The sequence below is a fragment of the Enhydra lutris genome, unplaced genomic scaffold, assembly GCF_002288905.1.
Source record: "Enhydra lutris kenyoni isolate GAN:26980312 unplaced genomic scaffold, ASM228890v2 scaffoldscaffold10, whole genome shotgun sequence".
NCBI classification, from domain to species: domain Eukaryota; kingdom Metazoa; phylum Chordata; class Mammalia; order Carnivora; family Mustelidae; genus Enhydra; species Enhydra lutris.
In genome coordinates this window covers 3,727,319-3,743,069 of record NW_019154094.1, presented here as the reverse complement: position 1 = coordinate 3,743,069, position 15,751 = coordinate 3,727,319, and the positions used below count along the sequence as shown (strand labels likewise).

The window sequence follows — 15,751 nt, the reverse complement described above, 5'->3', positions numbered from 1 at the left end:
CTGAGGCCATTCAGAGACCCCAAGCTCCTGAGGGAGCCGGGTCACCGAGTTACCAAGTTAAACTCCCTCTCTCTTTTTCTCCCCTTTGCGGGCGTCCCAAGGCTCCACATGGCCAGGGCCGGGGGGCGACTGCTGCTCAGCTTCGAGTCATGAGGAGCCACCCCAACGCCAGGCACGGATTCTGCTCCCGAGTGGTGGTCGGGACCCCTTGCTAATAGCCTCTCATGTGAACTGGGCCATTCAGAGCGATTATGAGTCACAAAGCCTGATGGCCTTGGGGGGCCCCGTGGGGCGGGGTCCAGGGGGCCCCCCCACCCGGAGGCGGGGTGACGCCCGTGGTCACTTCACAAGGCAGAAATTGTTACCTGGGCAATAAAAGGCACCTCTGCGGCGGGGACCCGGGAGTGGGCACATGGGGGTGCGGGTGTGCAGGTGCCAAGCGCCATGGGTTAGGCCCGAGATTGGAGTCCGGCCGCCCCCCGACAGCAGCCGCCTCCTGCTCCCCGCGCGCCCCAGGCGCCACCATGTCGGGCGACAAACTTCTGAGCGAACTCGGCTATAAGCTGGGACGCACGATAGGCGAGGGCAGTTACTCCAAGGTGAAGGTGGCCACGTCCAAGAAATACAAGGGCACAGTGGCCATCAAGGTGGTGGACCGGCGGCGCGCGCCGCCCGACTTCGTCAACAAGTTTCTGCCACGCGAGCTGTCCATCCTTCGAGGCGTGCGACACCCGCACATCGTGCACGTCTTCGAGTTCATCGAGGTGTGCAATGGGAAGCTCTATATCGTGATGGAGGCGGCTGCCACCGACCTGCTGCAGGCAGTGCAGCGCAACGGGCGCATCCCCGGGAGCCAGGCGCGCGACCTCTTTGCGCAGATCGCTGGGGCTGTGCGTTACCTGCATGACCACCACTTGGTGCACCGTGACCTCAAGTGCGAAAACGTGCTGCTGAGCCCCGACGAGCGCCGCGTGAAGCTCACTGACTTTGGCTTTGGTCGCCAGGCACACGGCTATCCTGACCTGAGCACTACCTACTGCGGCTCGGCCGCCTACGCGTCTCCTGAGGTACTCTTGGGTATCCCATACGACCCCAAGAAGTACGATGTGTGGAGCCTGGGCGTCGTGCTCTACGTCATGGTCACCGGGTGCATGCCCTTCGACGACTCGGACATCGCTGGTCTGCCCAGGCGCCAGAAGCGCGGCGTCCTCTACCCCGATGGCCTCGAGCTGTCAGAGCGCTGCAAGGCCCTGATCGCAGAATTGCTGCAGTTCAGCCCGTCTGCCAGGCCCTCAGCGGGCCAGGTAGCACGCAACGGCTGGCTGCGTGCTGGGGACTCCAGCTAGAAGCCGGGGTTCCAGCCATTCCCGCCGCCCCAAGCACTGCGCAAGCGCAGTGCATGCGCGCGAAGCGCGCTTCCGTACTCTCGCGAAGCCGACATGCACCACTGCGCACGCGCACTTCCCCCTTTTTCCTGACTCTGGATGGCTGGGGCCGTAGTCGCCCCTGTTTAGAATCTAGCTCCTCTCCCCAAGATCCCGAGAGCAGGAGGGCGCAAGCGCTTCCTCTGTTCTCCAAGAGAAGGCCTCGGGAGGGGAAGGGACGAGAAGAAATGGAAGCGTTGCGCCAGCGCGGAATGAGCGATGGCTGTGGGCAGGCGGTGGATATCTGGAGGAGCTGCCAGGGAGTGGACACGTGTGGAGGGCGTCCTTCTCTAGTCACCCGCGCATGCTGGTGGGGAAGGCACGGTCCGAGCGCTGCCTCCTTGGAACTTGCAATAAACTCGCTCTTCCTCGCACCTGCCTCTAACAATGGCCCCCTTTTACCAAGTAGGGGTGGGAGGTCATCCCCCAGCGGAAGTCAGGCGTAGCGCCTCATTGTAGAGAAAGACTTGTAGAGGTTCTAGCTCTAGGTCTCGAAAAGGAATTGGGAGGATTCAAACTAAACTTTTGGGCTCTCCAGTCTCAAAAGAACTCTAAGGGTCGTGCTGGGGTCATGATGGCCCTGGGAATAGAGATGCAGGGCTGGGAGCAAGGATCCCAGCACCCTCCCCGTGTTTAAGAATGGAACAGAGCTGGGGGCGGGGGGGGGGGGGGGGGGGAGCTGTCTCAACAGAAACTGAGTTTATAGATGAGGAAATTGAGGCTCACACAAGTGATACTTGCCCAAGAACACATCTGGAATTTGAAAGTAAATATGGCTAGAGTGGGGTGTGGAGGTGGTGGAAGCTCTCCTTAGTAAGGGCCCTTCCTTGGTAAAGAAGTTGTCTAGCGGGTGAGAGTCAAAAGAGTGGGGGCATGAGTCTTCTGGGCAAGATGGTTACTTCAGTCCTCTCTTCATTCATGCATTTATTGAATGCCTACTGTGTGCCAAGCTCTGGGACTCCACAATGAGGTTGGATCTATTCCTGCCCTCAGTGAGGACACCAGTGAAAAGTCAAGTAAAAATTAATAGCGTGGAAAGAAAAGAATTGTAATTTGTGCTAAATGCTGGGTGAGGGGAGGGGCAGGTGACCAAGGAAGGACGGAAACAGACATTTGAGCTTAACCCTGAGAGAATCAGACACTGAGAACAGCAGAAGGAACGTGTTCTGAGTGTTCCCAAGATACACTGGAGCTGGTGTGTTTGGGGAATGCCACGAAAAGTCCTACAGTGGGAATGGACAGGGAGGAAGAAGAGGTGGAGAGGTAAAAGTCTATGTCTGAAGAGGGGACCCCACAGGGCCTGGGGGAGATTGGGGATTATTTTGTTGCAATGAAGTTAGTGGGTTTGGTGACAGCAGCTCTCACTTGGGGGTGCATTGACGATGTCTAAGCCCCAATTCTACCCATGTCGGAGCCCCACACAGTCTCCAAGGAGGCTGGCCATCTTGTGGGTCTGGTAACTCCCCACTCCTGCTCACTCACCCTTTGTGTTCTCAGGTGCCCTGGGGAGTAAATGCTAGCTCTTCGCTAACCGCTTTTGAATAGGCAGATGAGGAAACTGAGGCTAAGAGAGGGGAAGTGACTAGCCTCCTGTCCTGGCTGGTTCACATCTGAGTCAAGAAAGAAAACCCAACCCCTCAGGTTTACACTAAGGAGGATGCCTCTTCTGGTCTGGACCATCCCGTGGACTCTGCACCTGGAAAATGGAGGCAGGAATCTATCCTCCAGGTTGTAGGGAAGGGCTGTGTGGTTCATTGAAAGACCACACCCTGAGCCTTCTTGAGGCTCCCACTACACCCAGAATGAAACCCACATCCTCACCCCTTTTTCCTGTGGCCCAGCTACACTGCCTGCCTTGTCCTTGACCCGACAAGTTTGGTCTTACCTCTGAGCCTTTGCACTGGCTGTTGCCATTTCCTGCACCACTTACCAGTTTCTTTATTCCAGACTTGGTTTAAGTCATCTCTTCCCTGACACTGTTCTTTCCCTCCTTGCTCTTGTCACAAGGAATCCTAGTGCCTTGGGTATGGGATGTGCCTTTTTCTATTTGTAGATTAATGTGTGTGAGCAATGGGGCCTGGGTTCTTCCTACCCCATGGCCATAGACCTGTTGATCGGTTCAGAGGGGACAAGGCCTCAAGGATTGGGGCAGTTGTTCCATTTGTTGGCTGGAGAAGCTGCTTGACACTCACCCCTGTTGAGTCAGTGGGTCAGTTGAGGAGCCTGTGCCTAACCCAGTGAAAACTCACTTGAGGGCTGAATTTGGAGCCCCGTAAGTGTACTGCTCACAGCCAGTGGTGGGGCATGGGGCACCAGTCAGGATATGTCACAGGTAGACTGGGACAGGTTTGGGTTTAATTTCTGTAATGTCTTCTGTCAGTTCTGTGCCTTGTCCATGTGAAACGTAGTTAGGTGTGGTGGTTGGAGAGGACCATCAACCCCCAGGCTGGAAGCAGGAATGTCGTAACAAAAAAGAGGAGAAACTGCAAAATGAATGAATGAATGAACGAACAAACGAACGCACCTGGGAAAACACAGTTGTATTTTAGGCACATCAGAATTCACCAGTCACTGGGACACCTGGCTGGATCAGTTGGTTGAGCATATGACTCGGTTTGGGCTCAGGTTGTGATCACAGAGTCCTGAGATGGAGCCCCACATTGGGATTCAAGCTCAGCACTCAGTGGAGAGCCTGCCTGACAGTCTCTCCCCCTCTGCTCCTTCCCCCATTTGCTTGCACTCTCTCCCCCTCTAAAACAAATCTTATAAAAAATACTACCAAAAAATTCACCAGTGAGCACAGGTCTCAATAACTTTTCAAACAGTGCATTAACATCTGAAAACAAATTTTCACCAGAAATTGATTTCATAGCTGGCATGGCAGCTCCATCAGTGCTAGAACCTGCACCTGTTCTAAGTCTTGCAGCAAAGACACCCAATGCAGATGCCAAGCCTGAAAATTGGCCCAGAAAAACTTAGCACTTCAGGAGTGGGGGGGCGGAGGCTGGAAGGGATTAAGAGCTAATGGCAACACCCACTGGATTTTCACTTCTTTCGGCTGTGAATAAGTAGGCCACAAAGCCACAGGTTCTGGTGAAGATGGGAGGCCCAGAAGCAAAACCACAGTGCCCAGTTTGGGGAAGTACTCCCGCCACCTTTGGAAGTTAAGTCCGAAAGAAGCCCGGGAAGCAGATGTCTCATTGTTTCCCCATTAACAAGGGGTCACCCTGCTACACCTTCCCCAGTCTCCAAGCTGTCCCAAAGCTGGGACAAAAATAAGTGCAGGGAAAGCAGGGCTGAGGGGACAAAAGAAATATACACCCAACATGTTGTCCATTTCTTTATTTTCCGTCAGATTCTAAAACTTCCTCATGACACAAGTATAGCCATTGATTCCAGCCTCTGTTTATTGGAACTTCTATTCTGGTTTGGTGGTCAACCTTTTACATTTATTATCAAAGATTTAGAGTCACAATAAATACAAGTGACAACCTCCCCACCCACCCATCCCGCAAACCCCCACCTTCCAAATACCCTGCACTAGTGTAACTTTCTATTACACTTTCATTAAGGATTATAAAACTTTAGCTGTCCTTTAAAAAAAAAATGCTCAGTCCAAGTTCTTTAGGCAACCATCATGTGCAGCATAACTCGGCATCAAATAAAAACCCAATGGTGCAGCAGCAACAACTGTCTTTTCCATGATTTACACCCCTGTGATAAGAGTATTTATATAGAAAACTCCTCCCCATGTCTTTGTCCATAGGAAAATGACGTGTGGGACACAGGAACCACAACACCCAGCGCAGCTGTACTCAGTTGGCTTTCATTCCCTCTGCACTGGCGCCAAGTTTGCTTCATAAAGGTCTTAGGATATGAACAGGAGCAGAGGCTACCCCTGGGAGGGCAACTGTTGGCCTTCTCAAAGGTGAGGGTCCCAACATCACAGTTGGGACACTGGGGACCCAGTGACATGGGTAGGATGGCTAGAGCAATGGGAGGCTCCAAGTGGACACACATGTATCTACATGAACACTCATGTTTACATGTATGACAGCCACTTCAAACATGCAGCCCTTCACCCTTGAGTGACTATCATCTTGAACAGTTTCCAGTTGCCATTCAGAGTTCATGTCACAGGTAACTTGGGACCATCATCATCCTCCCACATTGTCACTGCTCGTAGGAACCAAGTCCTTTCAGTCCTGAGGCTCCTGGGGTGGGGGTGGGGGAGACCAGGACCCCAGCACTGTGACCAATTTTGACAGGCTTTGCTGCTGGGAGAACACTCTTAACGTTACTATCTGCTTCCTAATGTCTAAACCCCACATGCAGAGAGGTATTTAATATGCCTTTCCTGCAACATCATAAACCTCATCAAAGAACTACTCATTTGGGGCTTATCAGAGAAGTTATACTGCAAAGGGGGAAACAAAAGAAAAAAAGGGAGGGGTTAAGAGTTTTGATACAGTAGAAATGAACAAAAGATTAAGGCATCTCACGTTCTTCTCTCCTTTAAAAAAAAGTTACATGTCACAGTAAGTGGCCCCTGATGGGATTATTCCCAGGGACGCTGGGCTGGAGGAGGCAGAGCCAGGGCCGGTAGCCCCATCCTCCACCTGTGATGGTCGGGTTTGTCTGAATTCATGAGGCCCACTTAACAGCTCAGGGGCCGGTAGAAGTCCAGCCATGAAAGGTGAGTAGAGGTGGGTTCCTGAGCACAGTGATGAGCGAGGTTCTAATGGGCTGAGGTTGAGGACCAACCTGTGCAGCACAGTTCAGCTTGGGCCCATGAGTCATAGACCCATTCAACCCCAGCTGGGGCGTGACAATCCTGGCACACCCCTCCAGTGCAGAGGTGACTCTTGCCTGGACACCTGATCCCAAGTTACTGCATAGAACTGACGTCTGTTTGCCCATATAAGTGGCCAGCCTAGGTGCTCCTTCTTGAAGGATTTGGAAAATCTGGCCCATGTCATTGAACAGAGAGGGCTAACAGCTCAGGATAGTATAAGACAAGTATTTATTTGCCAGGCACACAGAAAAATGTGAGAAATAGAAATGCTTGCATACTCTTGATTTTTTGGTGTAAAAACACCCCCCCCATGTCAATTTCCCTCCTTTCCCCCAAATCCCTGGATCTTGGAATGAAAGCCACCCTTCCTTGCCCTCCCCTCCTTCAGCCCTCTAAGTTATGCACTCAAAACAAAAATCAATTTAAAACATAGGGTTTTACACAACAAAAAATTAGAATGTTGCAAAACTAGGTCTTCTACCGCGGGTCAAAATGTTGCTAAACATGGATATTCACACATGAGAGAGGGGGTTAAATGAGCCTTTATTAGAATGTTGTAGCAGTGTGTTTTGAAGAAGGAGGCCCTACAAAATAAGGATTTTAAATTAAGTCCCTAACTGCATGGATAGAAAACTAGGGCTGGGGCTGAAGTGGGGAGCAAGAGTACCCCATCTCCACGTCGACAAACATGTGTGCGTGCACATAGGACACCCACGCACCTGCACGGAGACAGCCCTGTGCACAGCACACTCACGACAGCTTCTGCCTATCCTCATGGAACCGATTTTTAGGAAGTGGGAGAAACCAAAATGAAACACAACTAAGAGCAGACCTGATCCTTTGCATAAGACATTTCTGTAGACTCGAAAGAGAGTTAAAAAAAAAAAAAACAAAAAACAAACAAACAAAACAAAAAAAACAAAACAAAAAAACCAAAACCAAAACCAAAACAGTCTGAAGGCGAACCCTGGCAGCATGGCCCTGTTTTAAGGGAAGGTTCTAAACTAGACCCAAATGAAAACCCTGAAGTCTTGGAAGGGCAGGGGTACCTCCCCACCAGACACACCTGACAGGAGCATAGGCCAGGGCAGCTTAAGATGGTGTCCATCAAAATAAGTAAGTAAAGGAAGAATTTAATAAAATAAAACCACAACAACAAAAAAACACAATAGCCCGCCCCTTCAACTTCCCACTCAGGCTCTGGGTGTTGCTGCCAATTCTCTCTCCCTCCTCTACTGGCGGCGTGCGGCTTCTGGGATCCCAGGCCCTCTGGCTGGGGTCTGGGTTGCAGTTTGTTCTTCTGCTAAATGTGGGAGGTCCAGGGTCTCCGGGTTGAGCAGCAGCAGAGGCCTTCCGCTAGAGTGAGGGCTAGGCAGTCAGTGGCCCACCCTCTGGGGTGTGGGGGCCGTGCTCGGCAGGGACCCCTAGGTCTGCACGGTTTACTTTAAACTCCATCATCATGAGGTGATTAAAAAAAATCTGTCAACCTAAAGATTGCCATGAAGGAAGGCAGCCAAAGACTGGGAGGCTAAGATGGGGAAAAGCAAAAACAAAACAGAACGCTCCGCTTGACTTCAGAAGCCCCGGGCGCCGGTCTCGCCGAGCGTGTCACAGTGTCCAGGGTGAGCCGTCCGTGCACCCTGCCGGGGGGGAGGGGTTGGGGGCGCTGAAAGAAAGGGCCGGAAGCAGAACCAGCCCCCAAGGTCCACTTTTCTGCTGGTGTTGGGCAAACTAAAGGCAAAGAAAGGAAAAAAGCCCAAGGGAAAGGTCCCTCAGTGATATTCCTCGTCCACCTGTGAAGCAGCCCCTCAGCTGCGACGAGACTCAGCAGCCAAGAACGGGGCCCTTGCTTCTGCAGCGCGGCCGGCGCTCGCTCACTCGTTTCCTCAGGGAGTATGAGGTCTTCCCGAGTGGAGGGTGGCAGGGCCAGGTGGGAGGGAGGAGGGAGCCTGTTCTCCACTGGGCCCGGCTCGCACTATTTCCATGTGGCTGACTGGGGGATGGAGCGTGGCGGGATCATGTCCAGGAGGTACTCCCGCTGGCGGTCCACCGCTGAGGAGGTCTTGTGCACTGCCAAGCTCGGGCTGACAAACGCAAGGGCCCCGCCTGCAAAAGAGCACAATGACAGGGTGTTTAATGGTATGGGTAATATTCTCTCATGAAAACATTAATTTTTTTTAAAAAAGATTTATTTGTTTGACAGAGATCACAAGCAGGCAGATAGGCAGGCAGAGAGGGAGAGAGGAGGAAGCAGGCTCCCCACCGAGCAGATAGCCTGATGCGGGGCTCGATCTCAGGACTCTGGGACCATGACCCGAGCCGAAGGCAGAGGCTTTAACCCACTGAGCCACCCAGGCGCCCCTCTCTCATGAAAACATTAACAGGGACACGGAATGGTGCATGATGCCTCTGTAGGGCACTCAGTGAGTTACACACAAGGGACATACCAGTGGAGAGGCAGAATTGGGGGAAAAGCCCCGAAGTACAGCTTTTGCTCTCCTGGGGTAAGAAACACCATTCTTTTCTTTCTCTATCCTCCAAATTTCTCCAACGAGCAAGCATCTTTTACAAGTGGAAAATGAACAAATTACCCACCGATCTCCAACACACACAGGTTTTGGGTTAGCCTGAGGCTAAGGACTGCCCTGTCCCCTGCCCCCATCACTGTGTTACCCCAACAGTATTTTTTTTTAATTTTTTTTTTTAAAGATTTATCTATTTATTTGACAGATATCACAAGTAGGCAGAGAGGCAGGCAGAGAGAGAGGGGGAAGCAGGCTCCCTGATGTGGGGCTCGATCCCAGAACCCTGGGATCATGACCTGAGCCCAAGGCAGAGGCTTTAACCCACTGAGCCACCCACGCGCCCCACCCCAGGAGTATTTTTGGTGGCAGCTACAACATTTTGTGGAACAAATGTTCTGAGGTCAAATGCAATACGGAAACCTCTCTACATACGAAAGAGAAACCTGACTGGGTCCTGCCCAGAAACCAAGGGTAACCTGGAGTGCTGGGAGAACCCTTTTGGGAAATGCTTTTATGCTACTAGATATTTACCTCTCATCCTACTACTGAACACAGCAACTACTTACTCCTTCACATTCATTACCTTAAACACACAGTTTTCACATGGCTGCTACAACTGTGCACACACGCACACACCTGTGTCTATTTTGCATACTTTCAAAATTTTCCATAAAAGGAATTTTCAAGCAGCTGTGAGTTCTAGCTGCATCTTGCACGTGCTGCACAAAGGCCTCTCTGCCCTTGTCTACAAATGCTCTCTAGGCTGCTCTGATTCCTCCGCAGCCAGACCAATGTACTCCCTCCCCTGAGCTTTCCCCTCTGGAAGGCTCGGATTCTTGGCCACACTTCTAACTCTACGGTCAGCTGCACACACAGCTGACTCCGGTGTTTTGTTTGCACGGCCAGCCTGGCTTTCCCAGCTCTGCCTAAGGAGATGGTTTTTATGGTGTTGCCCCCTTTTTAAACCTACGGGGATACAACAAACTTGGGGGGGGGCAGGGAGGGACACTGGTTCCCAGAGCGAAAGTGCTCACCTGTCTCCTTTCAGCCCTTTGTGCCTACCTTTCACTTTCCTGTTTTGATGGAAACAAATATTTAACTGTCACCTTAATGCTGGCACATAAATAATAAAAAAGAGGGAGGGAAGCGGTGTGGAGGACAACCCAGGGATGATGGGACTGTGGCAGACTGGGAGTGCTCACCTGAGGGTACCCCCCACCCAATGAGTTGTTCCTCAAATGTGGTTTTCTCAGAATCCTCTGCCACCCACCCTAGTTAAAACCCTAGCCCCTGCCCCAGGGATCTTACCCTTCCCCCACCCCTCCCCATGTTCTTGTTCTGTTTACTCTTTGCACCACCTGACCTAAAGCAGAGAGTGGGAAGAGTGTCTCACAGAGCAAGAATGAAGAACACTACCTGGCTGAACAAGAAATTAAGTTAGTGCACCAGAAAAGATACAACATACCAGCAAAAACAGATGTTCCCTATGGCAGGAAGGGGTCAGGGAGCCAGAACTGGCAAGATAAGTGTCTGTGCTGACAGGTGTCCACCGGATGGTGTGTGTATGACTCACACACACAAACTCGGTTTGCCCAACATTTTGAGTCAAGAGCTAAGAGTCTGGGTATAGAGTGTACAAAGGGGGGAAATCAGTATTTACCCAGGGCCACCACTTGTTTGGGGCATCCTGTTTGGTCAACAGTGATTAAGCTGAACAGTCAAAAGCAGCTGCTCTCAGGGAACAGGTCTGGGGTTTCAGGGCTCTCTGCACCACTTCTGTTCACCCTGTGTACGTGCAAGTCTTAGACAAACGCAAGGAAGGGACACACGTCACCATGTGGGGGCGGCTCACCTGTACTTAGGGGTGCCTTCTTCCAGTTGGTGGTGGCATTGCCCTTGCCAGTGCTTACAGCTCTCTCGGAATGTCTGCCGGTCCTGCTGACAAGGGCTGTGGCTGAGGCTGCGTTCTGCAGTTTGGGTGACTGGCTGAACGTGTGCAGGACACCACGGGGCACTGTGGCTGAGCCCCGGGACAGCTGGCTGGAGGCCTACAGTGGAGAAAGGGTGTGATGGCTCATGTGGGGAAGGCGGTGACAGAGGGCAAGACGCTCAGCGCAGCCTCTCCGTGCTCTGGCCGACCTCTTCCCACCCACACAGGGTCCCTAAAGTCCAAAATCAGGAGACCAGGTAAGTTACACCGAGGGGGAGGGTAAGAGGGAGGGAGAGAGAGACAGACAGACGCAGGCAGCGTGACAGTCGGCGACTGACGTGGTCACGGTCTGGGGCGTGAGGGCTGGTTGGTGGCGCGGTGCAGGGGCTCCCGGCACCGCAGTTCTGACCTGTAGCACAGCCCCGTTACTCCAGTCGCGGGCCTCTCCTGAGCGGAACGCCAACTTACGCCGGGGTTTTATGACCTATACAAACGGGGTTGAAATCGAGGTCAGCACCATCCACAGACAGCCTAGGGTGACCTAGAGTGACCAAGGGCAGCAGCTGTGGCCCCACGAGGCCCAGTCCCCACGGGACAGGCCATTTCCTGAGGGCAGCACAGCCACCCACTATATAAGGATCTTGAGAAGATGTGTTTATTAGTGAATTACAAATGACTTCCGAGGACACAAAAAATTGCCAACGGAGTGCTTTGGGTCTACAGGGGGTGGGAAAGCAAAGCATTAAAAAAAGCAGCCAAAACTTGACTTCAAACTTGCTTCTCTCCTTAATTTAGCTAGAACATTTCTTCCAAATGCCCCTTTTGCATCTCAATGTGGCTTTCAGAAAAGTCCTTTTAGACAAGAAGTACTTGTCAGCCGGAACACTGCACGTGAAAGCTACAAAATCTAAAGAAACTGCAAATTAGTATTTTCACCACCAAAGGCCACCATTAAATGCAATTTAGACACACAGTTAACAACCAGGCAGATAACTGCCCAGTGTGGGACAGAACGTCAGAACATCTTGCTTGCTAGCAACAACTCCCGGCTAAGGGAAGGGAATAAGGCCCCTCTCCTAGAAGGTGAGGCCGCCCAACCCCCACTCCCAGGCCGCAGGGCCACAGCTTTGGCTCCCCAAGGACTCTCACCTGCTTTAGTGCGGGGTGTGGGGCGGCGGCAGGCTCAGCCTTGGCCTGTGTGGGGGCGGCACCCTGTTGCAGGAGGCGCTGCTCGATCTCCTGCTCCTGCTGCAGAGCCTTCACAAAAGCAGCCTTCAGCCGGCTCGTGTGCTCTACCTTGAGTGCCTTCTTCTGGTTGGATGCCATGCAGTTCTCACACATGATGGCGCCACCCTTCTCCTCCCGCCAACGGCATGTGAAGTCCGTCTTGCACTGCGCACACATGTAGGGCTCCCGGGACAGAACAGCAGCAGCTGACATCCTGCCCGCTGCAGGGAGATAGGTGGACTCATGTCATAGGAACAGGATGCCAGAGTCAGAGCCCTTACCATCCAGGACAGGATGAGGACGTGTGACAGATCTGGAGCAGTGCCCTGGACTGTGTGGCTCAGCTGGCATCAGTAAGCCAAATCCCAAGACATTGTCTGTTTGGCACGCATGTACTGGTGCCAACTATGTGTGGACACCAGGCCAGCCTTGCGCCTTGGGGAAGGTTTGCTGATAGAAAGGAAGTTAAGCAGCTTTGGAAAATGCCATGAACTAGGTACACTGGGTACCAACTCTCAAGAACCTCAGTGCTCTCTAGGGGTGCCTGGGTGTCTCAGTAGGATAAGCATCTGCCTTCAGCTCAGGTCATGATCCCAGGGTCCTGGGAGCCCTAAGTTGGCCTCCCTTCTCAGCGGGGAGCCTGCTTCTCCCTCTCCTTCTGCAACCCACTTTGTGCTCTCTCAAATAAATAAAATCTTACAAAGAACAAAAAGCGATCTCAGATTAGCTCCTCCCAACTGCCTTTCCTATTCTCCCCCACCTTCTCACAGTGAAGAGGAGGTGACCCTCCAGGTCCCACCTTGCTGTGATAGGCATTCTTGCCAGAGGGCCAGTCAACTAAGGACTAATTATCCAGCAGATACTCCTGCTGACAAACGTCATACCCATTGTCTTGTGCATGCAAACCTCCTAAAAGGGCAACCCATGCTGTTATTTTGAGAAGGAAACCAAGGCTAAGGAGATAAAGTGTCTTGCAGAGTCACACACCAGTCAGTGGCAGGGCCAGGACTCACACGTGCTGCCCAGGTGAGGGCACTCTGGATCCTTGGCCCCTATATCTGAGAAACGGGAGCATTGCATCCCCTTGGTTGGCCATAGGACGGGTGACTGGGGAAGCCAAGTAAAGTGCATGCTCAGGTATGGGATCAATATTCTTTTTGTCACTGAAAGTGAAGTAAAATGGGGAAGCCTGGGTGGCTCAGTCAGTTAAGCCTCCAACTCTTGATTTTGGCTCAGGTCATAATCTTCGGGTTGTCAGACTGAGTCTGCACCAGGCTCTATCCTCAGGACAGACGGAGTATGCTTGTCCCTCTCCCTCTGCTCCACCTCCCACTCACTCATTCTCACCCATTTTCTAAAATAAATAAACGAAATCTTAAAAAAAAAGAAAAGGAAAGGAAAAAGAAAGAAAGAAAGAAAGAAAAAGCGAAGTAAGGGGTTCGTTTTGTATTCTTGTAACTATCTTTTGTGTGTCTAGAGTACTCAAGGATTTGACTTCCTCTTACTATCAGAGACAATGCCGCCAAGAGACCCTGGGCCTCTCTCCAGCCCTGGGCCTGCCCAAGCTGCCCCTGAATGCTGAGGGGCTATATAGGATCAGACTGGAGGAGCCCCTCACCCCAGGCCCCCAGCTCCAGGCTCTCACCTGCAGCTAACATGCTCCGGTGAAAAGAATACATCACCTTCCAAACATCTAACCCTAGAGGACACAGCACCTCTTTCCAGGGAGCTGTAGCAGGGATGACCAACATGAGAGTGGAGACATTGGTACAAGGCTGTACTTAGTCACCCAGCCTGGGGCTCTGGGATGCATTAGGGGACACCTCAAAAGGCGCTCAGAGCTTCCTCCCAGTTAGGTCCCATTTTGGGCAATACCAGAAGGATACTGACCCCAATGAGAGAACAGGTAGACACGGGCTGACTGAGAAGAGCAGATGCCCAGGGCACACAGATAGACAGGTGGGCACTGTGTCCTGACTTGGGACTCCCACCACCCACCTATCCCGCAGTGGTCTCACGGCAGCTCTTTTGCCAAAATCACTCCATCATAAAGATGACACCAAAGGGATCAGACACATCCAAGGGTGTGAGAGCTCGCACCCTTCCCTGCTGAGCCTGGCTCCCTGACAAGTGGAGGCCACCATCCCCAATGTTACAGAGGACAATGTTGTCCCTATGTGGCTTCCCACTCTCAGCCTGACTCACAGTCAATCCTACATATGGCCCTGTGGTTGGGGAGGATTTTAAGAGCAATGGCGTGGGTGGGTGGCTGGGAGGTAGTAAGGAAGCTACAAGTTAATCTGAGGTGGCCAGCTGGGCATCCTTGGCCCTGCGTCTGGCCCCCAACCAAATACGGAGGGCTCTACCTCTAAGAGGCACTAGCTACAATGTCCAAGGATGTGATATATCCTTTGTGATATACTGACTAAAGAGGAGGAAGAGAGCACTCCCTCCAACACCCTGACATCAAGCAGGCACTGCAGGGACCCCAACTACCTGTCACACATACCTGCTTCCTTCCCTCTCTGGAGACAAGAAGCAAGCAATCAGAAGGTGCTTTTCCTTTGCACAAGCCCCATTACTGTTGCTCCCAACTCTGTGCTGGTAAGGGCAGGCCTGAGAGGGATCGGCATGTCCCAAGAGACAATTCAAGGTATGTGGTCTGAAGCCTACCAGGCCCTCCCTTGCCCTGGACCAGCTCCATCTCCTCCTCAGGTCTGAGCATCTGCTGAGATCATGCAGGGAGAGCATTCAGGCTGGCTGCCTAAATAAGACCATCACAAACTCAATCTCCAAGCAGAAATGTCTTCAAATCATCTGGTGGAGGCCCCTCAAAGGCCAACCTGGCTTCCCACCTCCATTTCCAATGTTACTTTTTTTTTTTTTTAAAGATTTTATTTATTCATTTGACAGAGATCATAAGTAGGCAGAGAGGCAGGCAGAGAGAGAGGAAGGGAAGCAGGTTTCCTGCTGAGCAGAGAGCAAGACTCAGGGCTCGATCCCAGGACCCTGAGATCATGACCTGAGCCGAAGGCAAGGCTTTAACCCATTGAGCCACCCAGGCGCCGCACCAATGTTACTTTTGATCACGACCCTATATATGCCCTTTTTTAAATCACTAAAACCTCTTAACATGCAAGTGGTGCTTTCCAAACTGTTTCCAAGGAGGGCGATAAAGTGAGTCTGGCCCAGGCATGGGTGTCCCCCTCCTACCTCAGGGCTGAGAGCATTCAGGGCTCTGAAAAGTTCTAGCTGGAAAGACCTTTCTGGAAGCAAAGCCTGTCAGCCTCCTGTAAATGTTCCTCCTCATGCCTCTCTGCCTGCCCCACCATCATAGAGCAGCTTCTGCCCTCAGACCATGTGTGCAGGCCCTTGGGCGTCCCCAGGGCCCAGCTCTCAGAAGAGGCCCCAACAAGAAAGGTGACTGTGATATGTTTAAGAAGTTATCCGAGGGACGCCTGGGTGGCTCAGTTGGTTAAGCGGCTGCCTTCGGCTCAGGTCATGATCCCAGCGTCCTGGGATCGAGTCCCGCATCGGGCTCCTTGCTCGGCAGGGAGCCTGCTTCTCCCTCTGCCTCTGCCTGCCACTCTGTCTGCCTGTGCTTGCTCTCTCTCTCTCTGACAAATAAATAAACAAAATCTTAAAAAAAAAAAAAGAAGTTATCCGAGGTGATAGATGGTGACCACATTTATGGTGGTGAACACCAAGTAATGTATAAAATGGTTAAATCACTGTATCATACACCTAAAACTAATTAACACTGTATGGCAACTATACTTCAATAGAAAGCATTTTTTTTTTAAAGATTTTATTTATTTATTTGACAGAGATCACAAGTAGGCAGAGAGGC

The 15,751-nt window shown here is 51.9% G+C and overlaps 2 protein-coding genes across 7 annotated transcripts in view; one reads left to right on the top strand and one right to left on the bottom strand.

Annotated features, from left to right (window-relative positions):
- The first annotated feature begins 461 nt into the window (after positions 1 to 461).
- Positions 462 to 1,801, top strand: LOC111144245 (testis specific serine kinase 6). Its single transcript, XM_022498464.1, has one exon. It carries the CDS (start codon positions 525 to 527, stop codon positions 1,344 to 1,346), a length of 822 nt encoding a protein of 273 aa, XP_022354172.1. The 5' UTR covers positions 462 to 524; the 3' UTR covers positions 1,347 to 1,801.
- A 2,950-nt stretch (positions 1,802 to 4,751) lies between these two features.
- Positions 4,752 to 15,751, bottom strand: part of LOC111143847 (GATA zinc finger domain containing 2A) — a 107,630-nt gene continuing 96,630 nt past the window's right edge. For 4 of the 6 annotated variants that reach the window (XM_022497796.1, XM_022497797.1, XM_022497798.1 and 1 more), the window contains 4 exons: positions 11,824 to 12,122; positions 11,084 to 11,158; positions 10,597 to 10,792; positions 8,195 to 8,325 (listed from right to left, as the gene is read on the bottom strand). In XM_022497796.1, coding sequence (XP_022353504.1) covers positions 8,195 to 8,325; positions 10,597 to 10,792; positions 11,084 to 11,158; positions 11,824 to 12,122 — 701 coding nt within the window. Of the gene's footprint in view, positions 8,326 to 10,596; positions 10,793 to 11,083; positions 11,159 to 11,823; positions 12,123 to 15,751 lie in introns of all 6 variants that reach the window. The other 2 variants (XM_022497795.1, XM_022497800.1) reach the window with 2 other exon arrangements.

Bases quoted from the DNA above. Each gene is read 5' to 3' on its own strand.
- LOC111144245 (XM_022498464.1), top strand. From the start codon at position 525: ATGTCGGGCGACAAACTTCTGAGCGAACTCGGCTATAAGCTGGGACGC.